The sequence below is a fragment of the Apteryx mantelli genome, chromosome 2 (assembly GCF_036417845.1).
Source record: "Apteryx mantelli isolate bAptMan1 chromosome 2, bAptMan1.hap1, whole genome shotgun sequence".
NCBI classification, from domain to species: domain Eukaryota; kingdom Metazoa; phylum Chordata; class Aves; order Apterygiformes; family Apterygidae; genus Apteryx; species Apteryx mantelli.
The window spans coordinates 26,377,329-26,394,130 of NC_089979.1; the positions used below are offsets into that span (position 1 = coordinate 26,377,329).

Consider the following 16,802-nt stretch of genomic DNA (forward strand, 5'->3'; position numbering starts at 1 on the left):
ATAAGACTTTGGAAAATAAACAAACAAATCACACATCCAGATTTTTCCCAGAATAACATTCTCCATCAAGATTCCCAAAAGATTATCTAGTTAAGCATGCAGCAAGCTCAGAGGCTCAGCTCTGAAGATCCAAGGAGAGGGACAAGATGGCCAAGTTGTCCAATGTGCTTATCCAGCTTCTTAAGAAAACATATGTGACAGAGCTGGAGGAGTGCAGGGGAGGCAGTGAGATTACATGCCTGATGTGAACTGGGTCCCCTTGCCATACATAGGCCTTACACTTATGCTGGGCAGATACTGGAGGCACAGGCAGTTTTAGGGATGAACAATGAGGACAACCTTAAAAGCCTTATGCCCTTAGCCTCAGGCCATAAGTGGAGCTAGAGGGAGAAAAAATAAATAAGACAGCAGTTCAAGTTAGCCAGTGTGTGAAGGGAAAGAGGAAGGAATCTCTGCCTCAATCTCTGTTTAGAGCTTCCATACAACGCACAGTGAGTCAGGTGGGAATTCTGGACAAATATGCAAAATTTTGTCATTTGCCCTAGTAAAACTTTCAAGCAGAAAAAGACGACAAATTCAAGGAAGTCCAGACGTTGAATAACCTCAGCCCTACAAAAAGACTATTCTGCACCACTTTACAGACATTTGTTCCAAGGACACGTGAAATAGCTTTGCTCTATTACAACATATATTCAAATATGCAGATAGAATATACTCCTACAGAAGGTTTAGAGAGGAAAAACAGACCAAAGTTTCACAAAATGATTTTAAAAGTTGCTTGGAATGCTTCTAATGATATCATACTGTGCAGCCTCCTCCTGGCAGTATCCTACTAGTCTGCAGTCAGCGACAGTTATCAGCACTCATGGCCTGTGGTAAATCAGTTTATTCTTATTCTGCACCAAAATTTAAAGTGCATATACTCAGTTAAGAGCACTTATTTATAGGCAATATCAGTTCCACTTGACAGTAAATGAGGGTCTAAAGATCAAGTAGGGGGGAGAAATTGCGTAAGGAGAATAATGACACCCTGACATTCAGAAAAGGAAAAACAGGACTGACAACTGGAAGATCCATTTTCATGGCTAAGGTCACTACCTGAGGTCTGCCTGCAATACTTGCAATTCTAACCCACACAGGAGATGGAAAGAAAGGTACGGTACTATTAGCTGATTTATAAAAAATGCTATCACTAATGTTAACGCTAAACAGACAGTTTCCAAATTCAACACAGAGTAGCAAAGGGGAGACTAGGTAAACTGAACATAACAGATAAAACTGGGAACAGACAACAGAGCCTAGGAATCAAACTATGCATGTTTAACATTTAAATCAAGAAATTCCATGGTAACAATCCAAAGAGCTTCTTTTATTGTCCACAACCCAGATTTACTTCGGTGTTGGTTGTCAAGATTTGGAAGCCTTTCCACCTCCTGTCTTCTTTTCAGTCTTACACTGAACAAATGTATTTGTGAAGGGAAAACACATTATTTACAACTTACTTGAGCTTGCTTGCATATTTTAAAAGGATGAAGAGTTTCTTGGTAGAAAAGCTGATGATAAGCCTGTAGGTCAAACCAAAAGTACACACTGTTCTCCCACAGCTACAAATAAATAATAAATAAATAAATAAATAAATAAGTTACTGCTACCCAAATATCAGGACTTTATAAAAGGTTGAGTTACCAATGCAAATAATTATTTAGCTCCTTGGGGTCATCATAAATCAAGCTCAATTTTAGATGGATTTAATCTTCTGTTGCATACTGGCAGAAGGACAACATATTTAATGGCATCGTCACTGTGATACTCTATCTTTTATTGTATCCTTTGAGCATAATTTGCCATTAAAATTGTTAACATTGTTGTTAACATTTGAAGAGTAACCACATTTCAGTGGCATAAAGCCAGCACTTAGGAAGAAATGCTGATAATGGACATGCAGAATTTGTGCCTTGGTGGAACAGCAATAACCAAAACAATTAAATACTGTGTACTTGACATATGTTACTGTGACTATCATTACATTTTTATTACATGCATTTCTGAGGCACAAAATCTTGGCCCCATTTCATAATTTCAAATAAACATCAAAAGATCTTTGAGAAGAAGAGGCCTAGATCTTTCCCCAAGCCCCTTGTTTTAATCATGTACTTACGGGGTTTGGATCTTATAAATATGCTGAAAACCCCATTACTGGACAATAGAAGAGGGCGTTCCAAAAAGATAAGCATGAGGAACTTTGTGCCACAAACTGCAGCCTGCCAGACATAGCATATGAATGAAATAGTTTCCACAGGTGTAGACAACACTTTAAGAAACTAATTTTCAAAGGAGTTTGGCACTTGCAAATACTAGAGGACATGTGGGTGCTTATCTCCCATGAAAAATAAGTTATTTTTATTTAGATTTCTATCTAATACACATTCAATATTTTTAGCTTAAGGTATTCAGCTTTGGAAATATTGGCTCTTGCCTTCTGGTAGCCAAAGGCATTTCTAGCTACTGCTGCTGGATTCTGGGTTGTGCCAGCAGTGGAACAGATGTCCATCTTTATTGTATTGAAATCTCCCCTGAAGACTCAATGTTTCTGCAAAGCCGCTAAACACTGACTCAGATTGATAACTTGTTCCAACCAATCCTCGGTTTACACCCAGCAATGAAGGATGACTCTGCTGACTGCAGAGAAGAAATAGTGTTATGTTTCTCAGAAATCCAAGAAGCTTCGTGGAAGCAGAAGAACGTTTTTAAAACATTGGAGATTTTGGACATCACTAACCCCGCAAGTAAAAAGGAGGTAGATTATCATGAGTAATAGCATAGCAGATTTTCCATCTTTTTAAAAAATGTTTTGTGGGTTAAGACCTCATTTTTTCTGCCAAGTTAAAGGCTAGTTTCTAAGAATGATTAGTCTTTTTTTATCCCTGATGGTACAATCAGATTTCCAATTGGTTTGAGACAGTTAGGATCTGACAGTTTGGTTAAGACCTGTCATTAGTTTCAATATACACATGAACAGTTTATTGTTGTTGAGGGATTGTAGTCTCACAAGTAATAATTCATCCAGTCATCAATCTTCCTTTCTCCAATTATTTTTTCAGTCTGGCTGCCCTCTATAACTTGGCATTCAGTCAATTGTGGACTAAATTATCACAGGGCAGGAAAATGTTCATACCTTATTCCCTGACTTCTCGCAGAAGTGTGTGAAGTAGTGGCCTGCTCTGTTCTCCAAATAGAGAGACTGCAGCATGCTTTCCATTCTTGATCCCCCTAGGACAGCACTGCCAGCAGCACTTTTCCCCTGGAGAAATAAAATATAATTATACAACAAGGAATAACAGGCTTTCATTATTTTCAAATGTCAGTACATTGCAATGGAGGGCCATGCAGTGTGTTCAATTAGTATCTTCATCCCAGGAAACCAGGCTCCATTTTCTACTACATATGCAGTTGATCATAACGCTCCATACCATTTTCCCACTAAATATTCTTCAGTGGAATAAATCTGATGACTAAAGGCATATAGAATAGCAAAATGACTACAGTATCCCTTAGGTGGTTCCTCAATACTTGAAACAGGAAAACAATCCTGGTCTTAATTCCATCATTATCTCTTTAACTCTGAACCCGGGGAATCCCGATGACAGTAGGCTGTATTCCTTAGCATTGTAACCTATTGTCAAAAGTTGCCTTAGTTCAGGCTGCTGTGTTTTAAACTAACAGAAGTTTACAGGTGACTTTTTGATCAAGCCTCAGAACAATTAGCTATCCTGGAGCAAAAGATATGTCTCTTGGAGTTACACCACTGACGTCAGCACCAAAATCATGAACATGTTAGGGGACAGGAAATCTGTGCCCTCTACTGTCCTGTGCCCTCTACTAGAAGCATTTGAGGAAGAATACATCCATTTTGCCAACATTCACAGAGAAGCCAGAGGAGTTTACAAACAAATAAATTATCTTCTGGTGATCCCAAGAGAGAAGCTTTAGCTGGCCCACTGTCACTGACGGCAGAAGTGAGAGCAGGTGAGCTTGGTGGCTGACAACCAGCTTCTTTCCAAACTGTGAGAGTGAAGGAGAAGGGCAGGAGGAAGCCAGGCCTCTGATACAGAGTAAGAGGACCCCACTTCCCTGTATGACATTAAACTATGGAAACCTACACTCCCCTTTCCGTCATATTCGGGATAGCAAACTGTAGGGTCCTGGTTGTAGGTTCCTGTCCAGCTCTATAGGTGTAAGTGAATAGTATTTTCCTCCTATCAGCCAGACATGATAAAGACATATAAAAGCTAATAATTCATGTTGTGAACATTTCTTTAATCTAAGTTTCCAACTATAAATGTACCCTAATTACAATAATAGCCTTTTCTTCTCTTAAAATTAACAAAAAAAAAAAGAAAATTATTTCAGTGAAGTAATAAACAAAGTATGATTTTGCTGTGAAAAACAATGATGTGCTCAACAGATCAACAAACTCCATGTATGCAGAGGCAGGCCCAAATTTCATAGTATGCTTTTTGAGCTGTGAGGGCACAGGTATCAGTATCTCTGAAACAGCAGGCCATTTCAGGAACATTCCACAGACATGAAAAGTTTTCAATATATTTTAAATTCCCAGATCTTGACATCTCACACGCTCTATTTGTCAGCCTTTTAATAGTTATTAAGAAAAGGCTCTTCTGTGCAGCCTGTCCCTCCTGAGGTTTGCTGGATCGAGGGCTTGCTTAGCAGGCAATAATTCAACAAACCAAAGAATAAAGTATGCAAGCAATAAAGAGGAATTTTACAACTGAAACACTTTCCTCTTATGAATTTTGCTCTTTTAATGACTTTTTAGGCCAGATTCAGTTCTTAGTTACACTGTAAGCCTAGTATACTTTCCTAGGCAATGATTCCAGTGAAGCATTCATCCAGTGACTTTCCATAATAGACCACTGAGCACATGGTTACCATGGAAAAGATCAACACTTTCTAGTGAAAACAAACCTCTGTACATGCAATGATTTCCTATCAAATAGGTGACAGATACCACACAGAAATTTCTGACATTTTAATTATACCTCTGCACAAGGCAATGACATTCAAATAATCAAACCGATTTTCCCAAATCATTGACTTCAATACATTCCCTTTAATACTACAGAATAAAATGTCTTAATCCATGATTCAAGACAACTAAAATCTTCAAGTGCTACTTACTTGGAGCAACTCAGCATAGGTGTATTTTCTACCCCCCTGGTATTTCGAGTCTTCAGTGTCATCCAAAGCTAAACAATGAATCATGCCACTGTTTACTGATTTTGGCCTAGATCCGCAAAGAAAGAAGATGTTCAATACCTACTTAATGAAAGACGAGGACTGTTAATAAAATAAAAACTAAGAAGGGGTGTGAGACAGATAGAACGACATAGTGAATAGTAGAGGAAAAAATAAATGAAGCTCAAATTTAAAATAAATGTAAAACTAATTAGAGGAATGCTTTTTGATGTGACCATGTGGAACTCATTGACACAGCATATCTTTGAGGGCAAGTGCTTGAAAAAGGTTAAAAGAATACAAATGTTTGTAGAGATTATCAATGATTATACCAGAGAGGGTAAAACACTTGTATTTGGAGAAATAAATCCTTTTGTGTTGTGACATAAACAAATGACAAACTAATCTGCCAGGAAGAAATTTCCCGTGCAAACAGCCTATATCATAACTATTCTTCAGCAAGCAAGTTATTGTATTAAAGAAACACATTCATGAAAACAGTAGGATCCAAAAGCATTTCATAAATATTTGAGGTACAGAAAGAGGCACAAGCAACTTTTGTACCTACCACTTTCTACTGCTAGAATCGTCATTCCTTCGGGGGCTCTGACTTGGTGACAGGGTAGCTGATAACCTTGATGATCTCTTCAAAGAGAAATCTGGTGTAGCTAGTTTTAATAAAGTTGTTGGTGAGCTAGCTCTACTTTTCTAAAAGACATAGCAGAAGAATAGGGCAACTCAGATTTTTTTTCCACCTTTGTGTCTTTTAACATGTTCTCACTAACTACTCTAAATAATTAAAGGGTTTTCAGGACCATTTGTTTTCCTTCTTAATAACAATATGTAAAATTGCAAATTTCAAAAAGCTTCTCTGAATATCTTCTATGGTTGTTCAGCACAACTTAATAACCACTATAGCTTAAAAATTACATTTCAAACAGGTATAAATATTTTATGTGCACTTTGTACAGAATTACAGAGGATGTCAGGTGAAGAAAATGTGAGCAATGTTTTGTGAATCTTTACTAAGAACACCTTAAGCAGCTCACTATAAACTGGGGCTGTAAAACAGATACAGTCACTGCTCAGAGTAAGAGGGAAAGGGAGCATTCTGCCACATCATCCCTAACTTATTTTGAACAAAATCATGCTACTACTTTTTGGAGATGCCAATTGGACCCAGAGTGCCTTTAGAAACTCAGCCTGAGTTGCTGCGCTTTAAAAGCTCTTGCAAGCACAGTAGAGCTGAGATTCTCAGCTCAGGTTCAGAAGTCCAGTTTTCTCGCAGCAAAAAAGCAGCCAGAAACAGGTGATCAGCTGATTCTGTGAGAGTCGTGGGTACCAGAACATAGTTTCCTTCAAGTGCTGAACTCAGCAGAACCTGAAAACCCTGCAGAGTCAGGATCCTGTCTCCCTGACCTGCAGCTAGTACTGGGTCATAGCACACCTTGTAGGGCCAGGACTGGCCTCTGTTAGAGGTAGCTTCTTCTGGCTGCCACTCCTGCTGAGCTCAGCAGGAACCTGGCTCCTGGGCCCAGCTTCTTCTGAGCAGGAAATCTATCCCACTGTTTTCTCTCCATTATCTCCATTAATTAGCTTTTTTAAAACATATATTAAAATTGTAGTCTAAAACTATCCAATTCAAAACATTAGAGATGTGTTTGAACAGACCTGTGGCACAGACCCTCCAGTTCCTGACACTGGAACCACAGTCTGGATTCACATTCTCCAAGTACCTTCTGTCCTGAGGCTTAACAATGTTGCTGAAAACCTGCAGCTTTCATTGCAGCCAACTCTCAAATTCAGGCTTCCAAGGAAGAACAGAGTCACAACTGAACTGGCCACCTACAAACTACATGCGGGCCCTCTCTAGAAAACAAGTATCACATATAGCCGGTTGAATTACTGTAGTGATAGAAACTGAGCAGAACTCTGTCCTTTTTACAAACATAAGGGGAGATTTAGGGGAAGTGCAGTGAAGTTGTAAGAATTACTCTGGACTAAGACAAGGCTGATTGAAGGGCAGAATCTGCCGTGCTACATCTTTAATGTAGTTCTGAGCATGTTTACCTAAAATATCTATCTAAAGGACTTATGAAATACCGAGCATGTAAACGAGAATATAATTTGGCTCAGTTTATAGTGAGCTGTTGCATAAAATATAGTAAAATTTTGCTGCCTTTTTATACATGATCATCTGCAAGAAACAAGTCTCTCTTACTAAATCATGACTTGATAACAATCAACCTTGTCCCACTGAATTCAAGGAGTTTTACCATAATTTTTGATGGGACCATGCTTTGTTTTTCAGTGTTGTGACCTGACCCTACTTACATGAGGAGGGAAATGTGTTATCCTGGGCAGGCAAGACTTAGGTCTCAACGGCAACAATGATACCATTTGTGGAAAAGGATCGATGTCCACCCTTGGTCTCTCCTGCTGTGTGTGCCAAAGCTTCAGTTTTGTGCAGGCAGTTTGTATTGCTGTTGAATGAGTGACACAAAATCTGGGACCCCTAGAGAAAAAAAATGCTAATAAATAGAATTTCCCCAAAACTGAGCTTGGCATTTTTTTCATCATGATGTTTACTATATCAAGATACGGTGCTGTAAGAACCTAGAATTAAAAATGAGGTGGTGTAAAAGATATATTAAGACATTGCACTCTTCCAAATCTAAAAACAAGCTACACCTAAAAAATCTTAGGTTGCAAATACTGCATTGTAACATAGTTGCCTTGTATATGAGCGTGCAGTAGAACATGCCACCTCCTTCCTATCGCAAGAATAGAAAAGGAACATAGGACATAAACCACAATTCTCATGAGACTCCACAGCAAAGGTCACAGTTGCAGGTGTTTGTTCATGACTGCAATTTGTTGATACCCCTCAGGGAGGGGAGAAGATCTCCACAAATTTAGCTTATGTTTTGGAAATAGGTTAGAATTTGTATCCTTGCTTAATAGGTAAAAAGGATTTTGTATAACACTGAACAGTAAAGTCTCAAGGTCAAACTCCACATAGACATATACTCAGAGCATCTTCAGTAACTTGAGAAGGGCTGTATGGGGGATAAGTTAGGACTGAATTAACCTTCTCTGCCTGGAGGGATATGTCCACACTGCAGCCTGACGTTTAGTAGAATGATATCCAAGGCAACAGTATGCTACTCAGCTGCTACTGGTAGTAGCATAGCAAGGAGCTCAGCAAGGCAGATTTATCTGGCTTCTCAGCAGGTTGCAGTGTAGGTTAGTCTCAACTAGAAATGCAGAGGCAACATCTGTTAGCATTTATGCTGACATTGCTTCCTGTAATTGCAGTGGGATAAATGAGATGAAATAAACCTTTCTAATGGGCTTATCAAAGGAAAGGGAAATGTGTTAAGGAATAGAATCTTATTTAATCTTCATTTATTCATACCAGTAGAGAAGCAAAGGTTTCACTACTTCAGGTTGAATCTGTCTTAAATGCCTTATATTCCACTGATCTCCACGTAGTAGATCAAGTCTGAGCAAGACTTCCGAACTGAGGCAATAATCTCCACCGCTCAGCAGATAGAGTTTTTTCATCTTATCAAGATGCCTTGAGTCAACAAAATAGTCACATAAGCCTATATCAGATGCTATACAGAAATAAGCACAGTTCATCCTACTGATTAAACCTCTGTCATGCAACATTTTTTTTATTGTAAATGGCAGAAGCCAAAATATTTTTTGTACAAATTAGAGCCAGCTCTTGTGTAAGATAAAATACTTAAGTACCTTAGGATAGACAATCTAAATTTAGTAGAGCCGTTCATTAAAGCAGTTTGTCATTTTGAATGCCCTAATTATGACCTTAAGTTCTTTTATTCTTTTTTGTTTCTATTGCTGTTCTGATTTCTAGATCACTTTCTAACTTACCTTGTCAGGAGACCCATAACTACTTTAACTATGTCCCTTCTATTCACTCATTGCCATTATTTATTCTACAATCTCAAAACCTGCATTAATCTAGCCAGGTTACAAGTATTAAAATAATGGGAATAAGTGTTAAATAATGGGAAATACCTTTGCTGCCTTCTAGTGTCCTTAAGAACCTTTAGTCGTTCAATATCCATCCAGAGCCACCAGTACCTCTCCCCAAGTGTTCCTTTAATGAATTTCTTGAATCTTTCAAACTCACGTCTGTTGCCAATGTCATAAGTTCTGTGACTAATGCACCAGGCAGCCCTGCTATCTGCCCCTTCACTTTCAGAACTCAATCGTAAGCTCACTTCTTCAGTATCATGTTCTGGTACATCACCCTTGGAGTCCAAGACAGTAAATGAAGAAAAACTTTGAGAAAAGAGTGGTTCTGTAGTACCAAGAGAAACTTCATTATTTGCTAACTCGTGTATAAACACCTTAGGCCATTTATTGAAATCCACATCACTCTCACTCTCGGCAGCTGGCTGGCCAGTCAAGTTTGAAATGGCTTCCTTCAGTATAAATTGAACATAAGCTGATATGAATTCTTCCAGGGTTTGAAAAGTTCCACTTTCCTGCCCATTTTCTCCTTTTCCTGCACTCTCCCATTTCTGGTCTAGATAAACCCTTAACTGAGTGTGGGAAGGATGTTCAGCAATGGCCACAGAAGAATCCTCCTCAGCCTTTCTGGATCTCTTCCTGGCTTTTGCTGATGCTGTCCTTGAAGGGGAAATGCACCTCCGCTGGTGAGATTCCTTAGACAAGGAACCTGCTTCTGCATTAAATCAGAAAAGATCATTGAACACCCTTTTGATTCAGAACTGTCCTCTTGCATATCAAAGTTTTCAAGTTAAAAAAATGCAACGTATTTATATCATGCTGCTGCAGAACAATCAGACCATGTCATGCTGCAGTACCAGGAAGAGCAGAGGTGCTTCTGCTGTAGCTGTCCAGCTGTAACCCCAGCCCCAGGACTCGGAAACTCATTCCCCATTGAATTCCAGCAGAGCAGCAGAGTTCAGGAACAACTCCCTCTTTAGCAAACTGCCATGTTTACTCAGCTGAGCATCCCAGCTCCACAGCATTTGTTAAACTACCTTGTCGTCCTGTAAGGCCTGGTTTCTTCCCTGAGCATTTTTGCATAGCTTGATCAAAGTCATAGTCTGTAGCAGGATTGTTTTTTTGTTTAGGCATGGGGAAGCTAGTAAGTGATAGCTTTTTGTCTATTTATGTTGAAAATAAAAGCTCAGATTATTGCAGAGGAGACTAGAACATCAAACAGGCCTCTCTCAGTTGGATAAAATCTTGACATACATAGAAAGACTACAAAGCAAAATATTATGTTAAGGACTCCGGACACATTTAATAATCCTGTAGTCCCATCTGTTACCTAGAAATAGTTCCTTTCCATTTAGAGATGTTTCATTTCTAACAAGTTCAGAACAGTGACCAGCCCCTCTTTTTTTTCCCCTCAGCTTTCCTACTTTGTTCCTTTTATCCCACTCCTCTTCATCTCCTTAGCCACCCTCTCTCTATGACTCACAGCTCAGTGCAGCTGCACTTGATGCTATTAACCATGCCCTGCTATCCCACTCTGCTGCACAAGAAACCTACCACTTTAACTGCCTCAGCTATGTTTTCTACATCTGCCAAACTTTTGGCAAATAAAGTTCTTCTGGTGTGTGTTAGCAGAAAAGACCTTGACCTTGTACATACAGCTTACCTAGATTAGTGCTGCTATCACTGTCCAGGTCAGCCCTGTAAAACTGAGCAGAAGGACTATGGGTGTTTTGACCAGCAACAGAATCTAAGTGAAAGCAAGAGAAAACAAAGCCATAATTCTATTGTGGCTCTACAATATCTTCACATCAATTCAGTGCTTAAACTACAGGATAAACTGAATTTTCTTTATATTTATGCTTTCATACTCTGTTGTATCCCTAAGATAAACACATGGTCTGATTCAGTTGCATTATGAGTGAGGAGGATGCTACAACCACCTGATGCACATGCAGAGAGTGCATCAGACTGTCCTAGAAAAGGGCTAAAGTTCTCAGATCCAATAAAGTCATATTTGTAATGTTATTAACCTATGTTATTCCTTATGGTAAGCTAATCAATAAATGGCAACTAGTCGTTCCTTGCTTCTCTCACTGAAGAAACCAATATCTAACTAGCATTGGCCACTGTCATAGGCAGAACCTTGAAATAGAAACACAGCACAGAAATTCCCTGCTCTGCACTTACATAATTTCATGTGGAAGCACATATGGCACAATATGTTGACATAGATTAATATAAAATCAATATAATTTAAAATATCCTTTCTTATTTTTAAACTATTTCAAATATTATCCCTTGATAAAGAAAAATTATAGCTTCTCAACACCGTTCTGTGAAACTGAAACATGAAGAATGATTTCACAGAACCTAAGAGAATTAGGGAGAGAGATACACAGCTCTAGTGCAATCACCATCCAAGTGGCTAACAGTTTTGCTCAAGAGACATTAATTTATAACCCTGATACAACTGCAGGAGAGAGCAAGGAATTCACACTGGATCATCCAAGCAAATACCTTCCCCTTCAACTACTGAACTCTTTCTAATTGCAGGCTGGCTCTGAGAAACTTAGTTGATGCCCTTTATTGCTTCCATTTCCTGACCTCTACGTCAGGTGAACACTGTGCCTAAAAATAGTTTTCTAACTGAAAGAATGCTAGATTTCCCTTGAAATACCATAAATAAGAGCAGTAAGCACATGTAAAATAAAGGTCTATGTTATAAAACAAAATTTGCAATGAGAGGATATAAAACATTCATTGAGGCAAAACACTTGATTACTGGACAGTGGAAGAAAAGGACAAATAGGCTTTCCGTAGGCCTATGCCCAACTCATGGCATTCAGAGCTGCTCTGCAGTAAGGTGCTCTGCAATAACTGTCCAGTTGTGGCCTCTCTGCTCAAAGCACTGCAAAAATTAACAGTAAACTCACGAGTCACAAAACAAGTGCAACTAGAATAGCTTTACTAATGCATGAATCAGTAATGTATTTCCAGAGGTAATCTTGATGGGTTTGGGGAAAAAGATAGGCTTTTTTGAGCAACAAAAAGAGTTGCCACGTCTTCCAGTTTCCAACTCAGCCTGTGGACTCCAAGGTCCCAGCAATGTAATTTTCAAAATGGAATGGCTGCTTCTTTCTCTGAGAAAGGGGAGAGATACAGCTCCTAGCATCATCCCACATGTTGAGACTTCTCTGTTCATCTTGCTACTGCCTACAGAATAGAAGCTAGGCTATGCAATCTTGTACATCTATATAAGCATGTATATGTTCTCCTCCAGTAATTTTGAACCTGCTGAACAATTTAAATTGCAGTTGGCAGATAGACAGGAGCGTCACAAACAACAAGGGGAGCCAGACAGATCCTTTAAGTGCTTAGTATGGATACCCTAAGATAGCTGCAGTGCAAATCATACATTATCAAATACTCAAAAAATGCAAACAAGAAAGTCTTTACAAGCACCTCAAATGAGAAAAAACTTGAACTGAAACTTGCAAACCATCTATAAGATGCAAATCCATACGAAAACAGGCTGCTTCTGTCACAAAATTATTGGCTATGAGTTCAAAGTTTAATTTAACATTGTGGCTACGGAAAGAAACAAATCCATCTTTTTCCCCATCAGAGTCCTGAAGTGCTATGGGATACTCAGAAAAGTAGTAAGTAGATGTAGCAGCAATTCCTTAGAAAGCCTTTTATTTCCACCTGGCCAGACTTGTGCTATAAATACTATGCTGATGCTCTATTACTTACCTAGAAGCCCAGATTTTTCACTTAATAAATCATCTCTTTCATGCTGCCCAGGCAAACACTGAACATCTTGAATTTGATGAGAAGCTAAAGGATGAGTAAACGAATCTGCATTTTTCATGGATTCACTTTGTTTTGCTAGTGTAAACCAATCCTCTGTCTGAGAAAGCATAGCCTATGAAAAGAAATGTCATCGAATAATTTAATTTTCTCTATTTATTGTAATGTTTCTGAGTCCAGAGGTCTTACTGGGTGAAGTCATTTTATATCCTCAGTTTGTACAGATTTCTACAATGATAGTTCCCAGTGAAAGGAGCTGCGTGACAGTAGCTGAGCATACTTGTAACACAGCAGTGCCTTCTTTTTAAGCTGTAGTATGACCTTCTTCTGTAGTACAGAGAGCTTTGAGAAGAAGGGATATTCAGAGAATCAGTTGTTCAATTAGGTTGTGAGGACAGTTATGATAATTTAATTCGATGCGTCAATCTAGCTCAATGTTATACCCACTAAACATGTTTATTTTACCTTGCCAAGTGACACATAGAACTTCTTCATAGTGGACGAAGTGGCATCCTCCTCAGGGAAAGGAGGACTTGGGTCTGTCTTCATTATCCAGGGATAGTAATTTCTGTCTATAATGAAATTAATGCCAGTCTTGCTCCATTCCACCTGTGATATCAATTTAGCTAGTCTGAAATTAAATGTTGAGACAAGAAAGTAGCTAATTTTAGCTTTTAGTCAGAGAAGCAGTTGATTGATTTATCCCTAAAATAGACAATAAAAAACACAATCACCCTAAAAATAAATTGCTGCAGGGAACTTTATTATTTCACCCCTCGCCTGCTGTCACATATGTAAACACCAGCACTGCCATTCCACAGTCCACCAAGTTTACAGATGGTGACCTGCTTTGCATTATAAAGCTTTACCAGCAAAACTGGTTTCTGTCAGGATGATCTTGCATATATCCATGCAGTTCCAAACCCTGCCAAGAAACCCTTGAACATTTTGATTGCTAAAATGGAACCATTTTCCAGTTTGCAGAGCCCCGTATCAGTACCAGACACTGCATTTCCTGCTCCTGATACAAGCAATATTCCAGCAACAGTGCCATAGCAGTGATCATACTAATTGAACTTTTAAAATCTGATTGCTGATAACAAAACACCTGGCACTATCCTGTTCTGCTGTATGAGAACTTCACTCCAGTGCTACCTTGTAAGTGTTACTGTGAACCTTGCAAAGTCCAGATCAGGCATAGTTAGAACCACATGGCAATAATGAGGATGCTCTGAGCTCAAGAACGGTGGCAGAATTAACTAGGTTAAGTAGAGAGTAGTATATAACCAAGGCACAGGTGAAGGGAAAAAGAAGCTTATGCTGTAGCCCCACTGTTTGAGAGCAATGGGATTTCATTGTAGGGTTGGGATAGCTTTATCTGTTCTTTAAACACAAGTTCCCTTTTCATCATCTCAGCTTATCTTGATCCTCATCCAGGAAAGCAACTTAAAACACTGATGTCAATGGAAATTAAGCACAAGCTTGAAGTTAGTTTTATGTAACTCTTTCTTGTTTAAGAAAATAGTTTGCTATAGCAGATCAAATTTGTTAGCGTTTCATGAGGCTCAGATACCTGTATCATAAAGCAGATGATACAAAAGGGAAAATGGAGCACTCTCTCATGGTTTTCTTCTTCTTTGCACAGTTTTCTCCTTGAACTTAAGTGCAGTATTCAGGATATTGAACTTTAAAAATGTTTTGAAATCTTTCATGCAGCACTCAGTGCCCCAATAGCTAGTCTGTCATTGAGTTTTGTGAACCATACTGCTGGCTTATTTGCACTTTAGGACTCCTAAGATACACTACAATTTTCAGTATCTAGACACAGCCTTAAGGGATGTAGAGGCAAATCCTTCCAAAAAGCAGACTAAACCTCCCGAACATCTTGCAGTGAAAATGAAAATCATGCAACTATGCCATGGCATTCGGCAGAGAACCTTGCAAAAGGAAGTCTGACAGTAGGCCTAAATATACAAAACAATAATTAGAATAAAAAAGACTGACTGTCTCTTCTAGATGTCATAGATTTATATCTTTCACTTATATGGTCTACATATTGATTAGGGAGACACAAGCACCATGGTACCTCTGTGGAACAGAGATTCAGAAATAGATAAAACACAACTTTTACTCTGTAGTGCTGTAATATAGTATGTAATTCATGGTCAAGGAAAATTACAGAATGAAAAGTGAAAAAAGTCACTGATTTTAATTTATCCAGGTCACTAAAATGCTAAAATTAAACAGGACAAGAGGCATGAGAAAATATCTTAAGGTCACTGGCAGGATGAATTAGGCAGAGGAGATAAACTGAAAAGTTTAAAACTGAGAGACAGCATAAAAGATTGCAATACCTGTATTCAAAGTAACAGTCACTTTCTAGAAATGCTGGAAGTCTTTCTTTCTTAATCCACTGAATTGCTTGTTCTCGATGAAGACGCTGTTAAAAAGGAATGCCAAAGATTTGCATAATTCTTGATTTTCTTATATTTTCTGTATTTCATGTAACTGATTCTCTCCATCCCTCTCCTATAGAAGCACTGTCTCAGAAAAACAAATAAACAATGAATATTACCTTTGTTATCTAGTTTAGCTCCAGCCGTGCTGGGACAATTGGGTTAATTTACTTTCCTATAACAGCTGAGAAGGTCTGAATCTGATTTCACCTATGTGTGTATAACTATGTTAACAAATCATGGGTGATTTTTGTTCAAAACTAACACGTGCAAGAATCATGTCTTTACTGTACAATTCTAAATGCAAATTGAATGCCAGATGCTCATAAATTTTCTGCAATAGGAAAATGTTAATTTTTCTGACTATATCACGTTTTATAAATAAGCACTATTATATTTTTCCTCAGTAGCTTGAGGAGCAAGGAAGCCTTAACTTAGCTTATGCTCCCAGAATGGGATAACTGTGGATATTAAAAACAAAATCAAACAAACAAAAAGCCAATTAGCTATCACATTTTCCAGTTTTATGCTGGAACATTGCATAATTGCATTGCACACGCTAACTCTTTTAATGGAAACCTAAGTGAGAGTGGAATCAGGCCCACAGCAGAAGCCTTCAGCTGGTCTAAGTCTCTGAGCCTGGTCAAAGCAGCAGCCTGGGTGCCTCCAGAGTGATCTGGAGGGCAAAGGGAGGTGTTGAGCAGTGAGCTACACAGAGCCAGCTAACGGAAAAACTAGGCCTAGGGTCCTGCACGGAGGGCATGATTTCTGAATATGGGCCACAGTGAACCACAGCTGGTTCTCTTAGAAAATAGTCTGACACACACCACACTACTTTTTTTTTTTAAGAGTGCATTTTTTATTCTAAGGAGATGACCTGTTCTATTTATTTGATACATTTTTCCTTCTAGTGAAGGTAAAATTGATGGTTTGAAATACTGTGGTAACTCCACTTTTCCACAAATACAAGTGAAGTTTGGACAAGGATGGAATACTGATATTTTTGCTACTTGCTGTATCAAACAATCAGTTCATGTAGATTACATTTAAAATTTTCCTTCCATGATCTAATATTTCGTTAGGGACGAGGGTAATTTCTGCTTCATAGGTCATCTGTAGGGGATTAAAAAATCTAAATTACTTAGAAAGTGGGTGGTTTCATTTAGAAAGAAGAAAATATTTCAAAATATGGAAAGCTTATATTGGCTGTGACTCATACAGTGTAATTTGCGGAGATGGAGACTTAATTACTTCCACCACAGAGTGTGTGCCTCC

At 38.6% G+C, this 16,802-nt stretch overlaps 1 protein-coding gene across 1 annotated transcript in view; it reads right to left on the reverse strand.

Moving 5' to 3' along the window:
• The window catches only part of RGS22 (regulator of G protein signaling 22), a 59,231-nt gene that overhangs the window by 30,728 nt on the left and 11,701 nt on the right, over positions 1–16,802 (reverse strand). Inside the window, exons 4-13 of the mRNA XM_067290014.1 lie at positions 15,426–15,511; positions 13,537–13,702; positions 13,015–13,186; positions 9,304–9,976; positions 8,675–8,836; positions 7,582–7,771; positions 5,825–5,964; positions 5,200–5,305; positions 3,176–3,301; positions 1,503–1,604 (exon numbers count right to left, since the gene is read on the reverse strand). Coding sequence (XP_067146115.1) covers positions 1,503–1,604; positions 3,176–3,301; positions 5,200–5,305; positions 5,825–5,964; positions 7,582–7,771; positions 8,675–8,836; positions 9,304–9,976; positions 13,015–13,186; positions 13,537–13,702; positions 15,426–15,511 — 1,923 coding nt within the window. The remainder of the gene's footprint in view (positions 1–1,502; positions 1,605–3,175; positions 3,302–5,199; positions 5,306–5,824; positions 5,965–7,581; positions 7,772–8,674; positions 8,837–9,303; positions 9,977–13,014; positions 13,187–13,536; positions 13,703–15,425; positions 15,512–16,802) is intronic.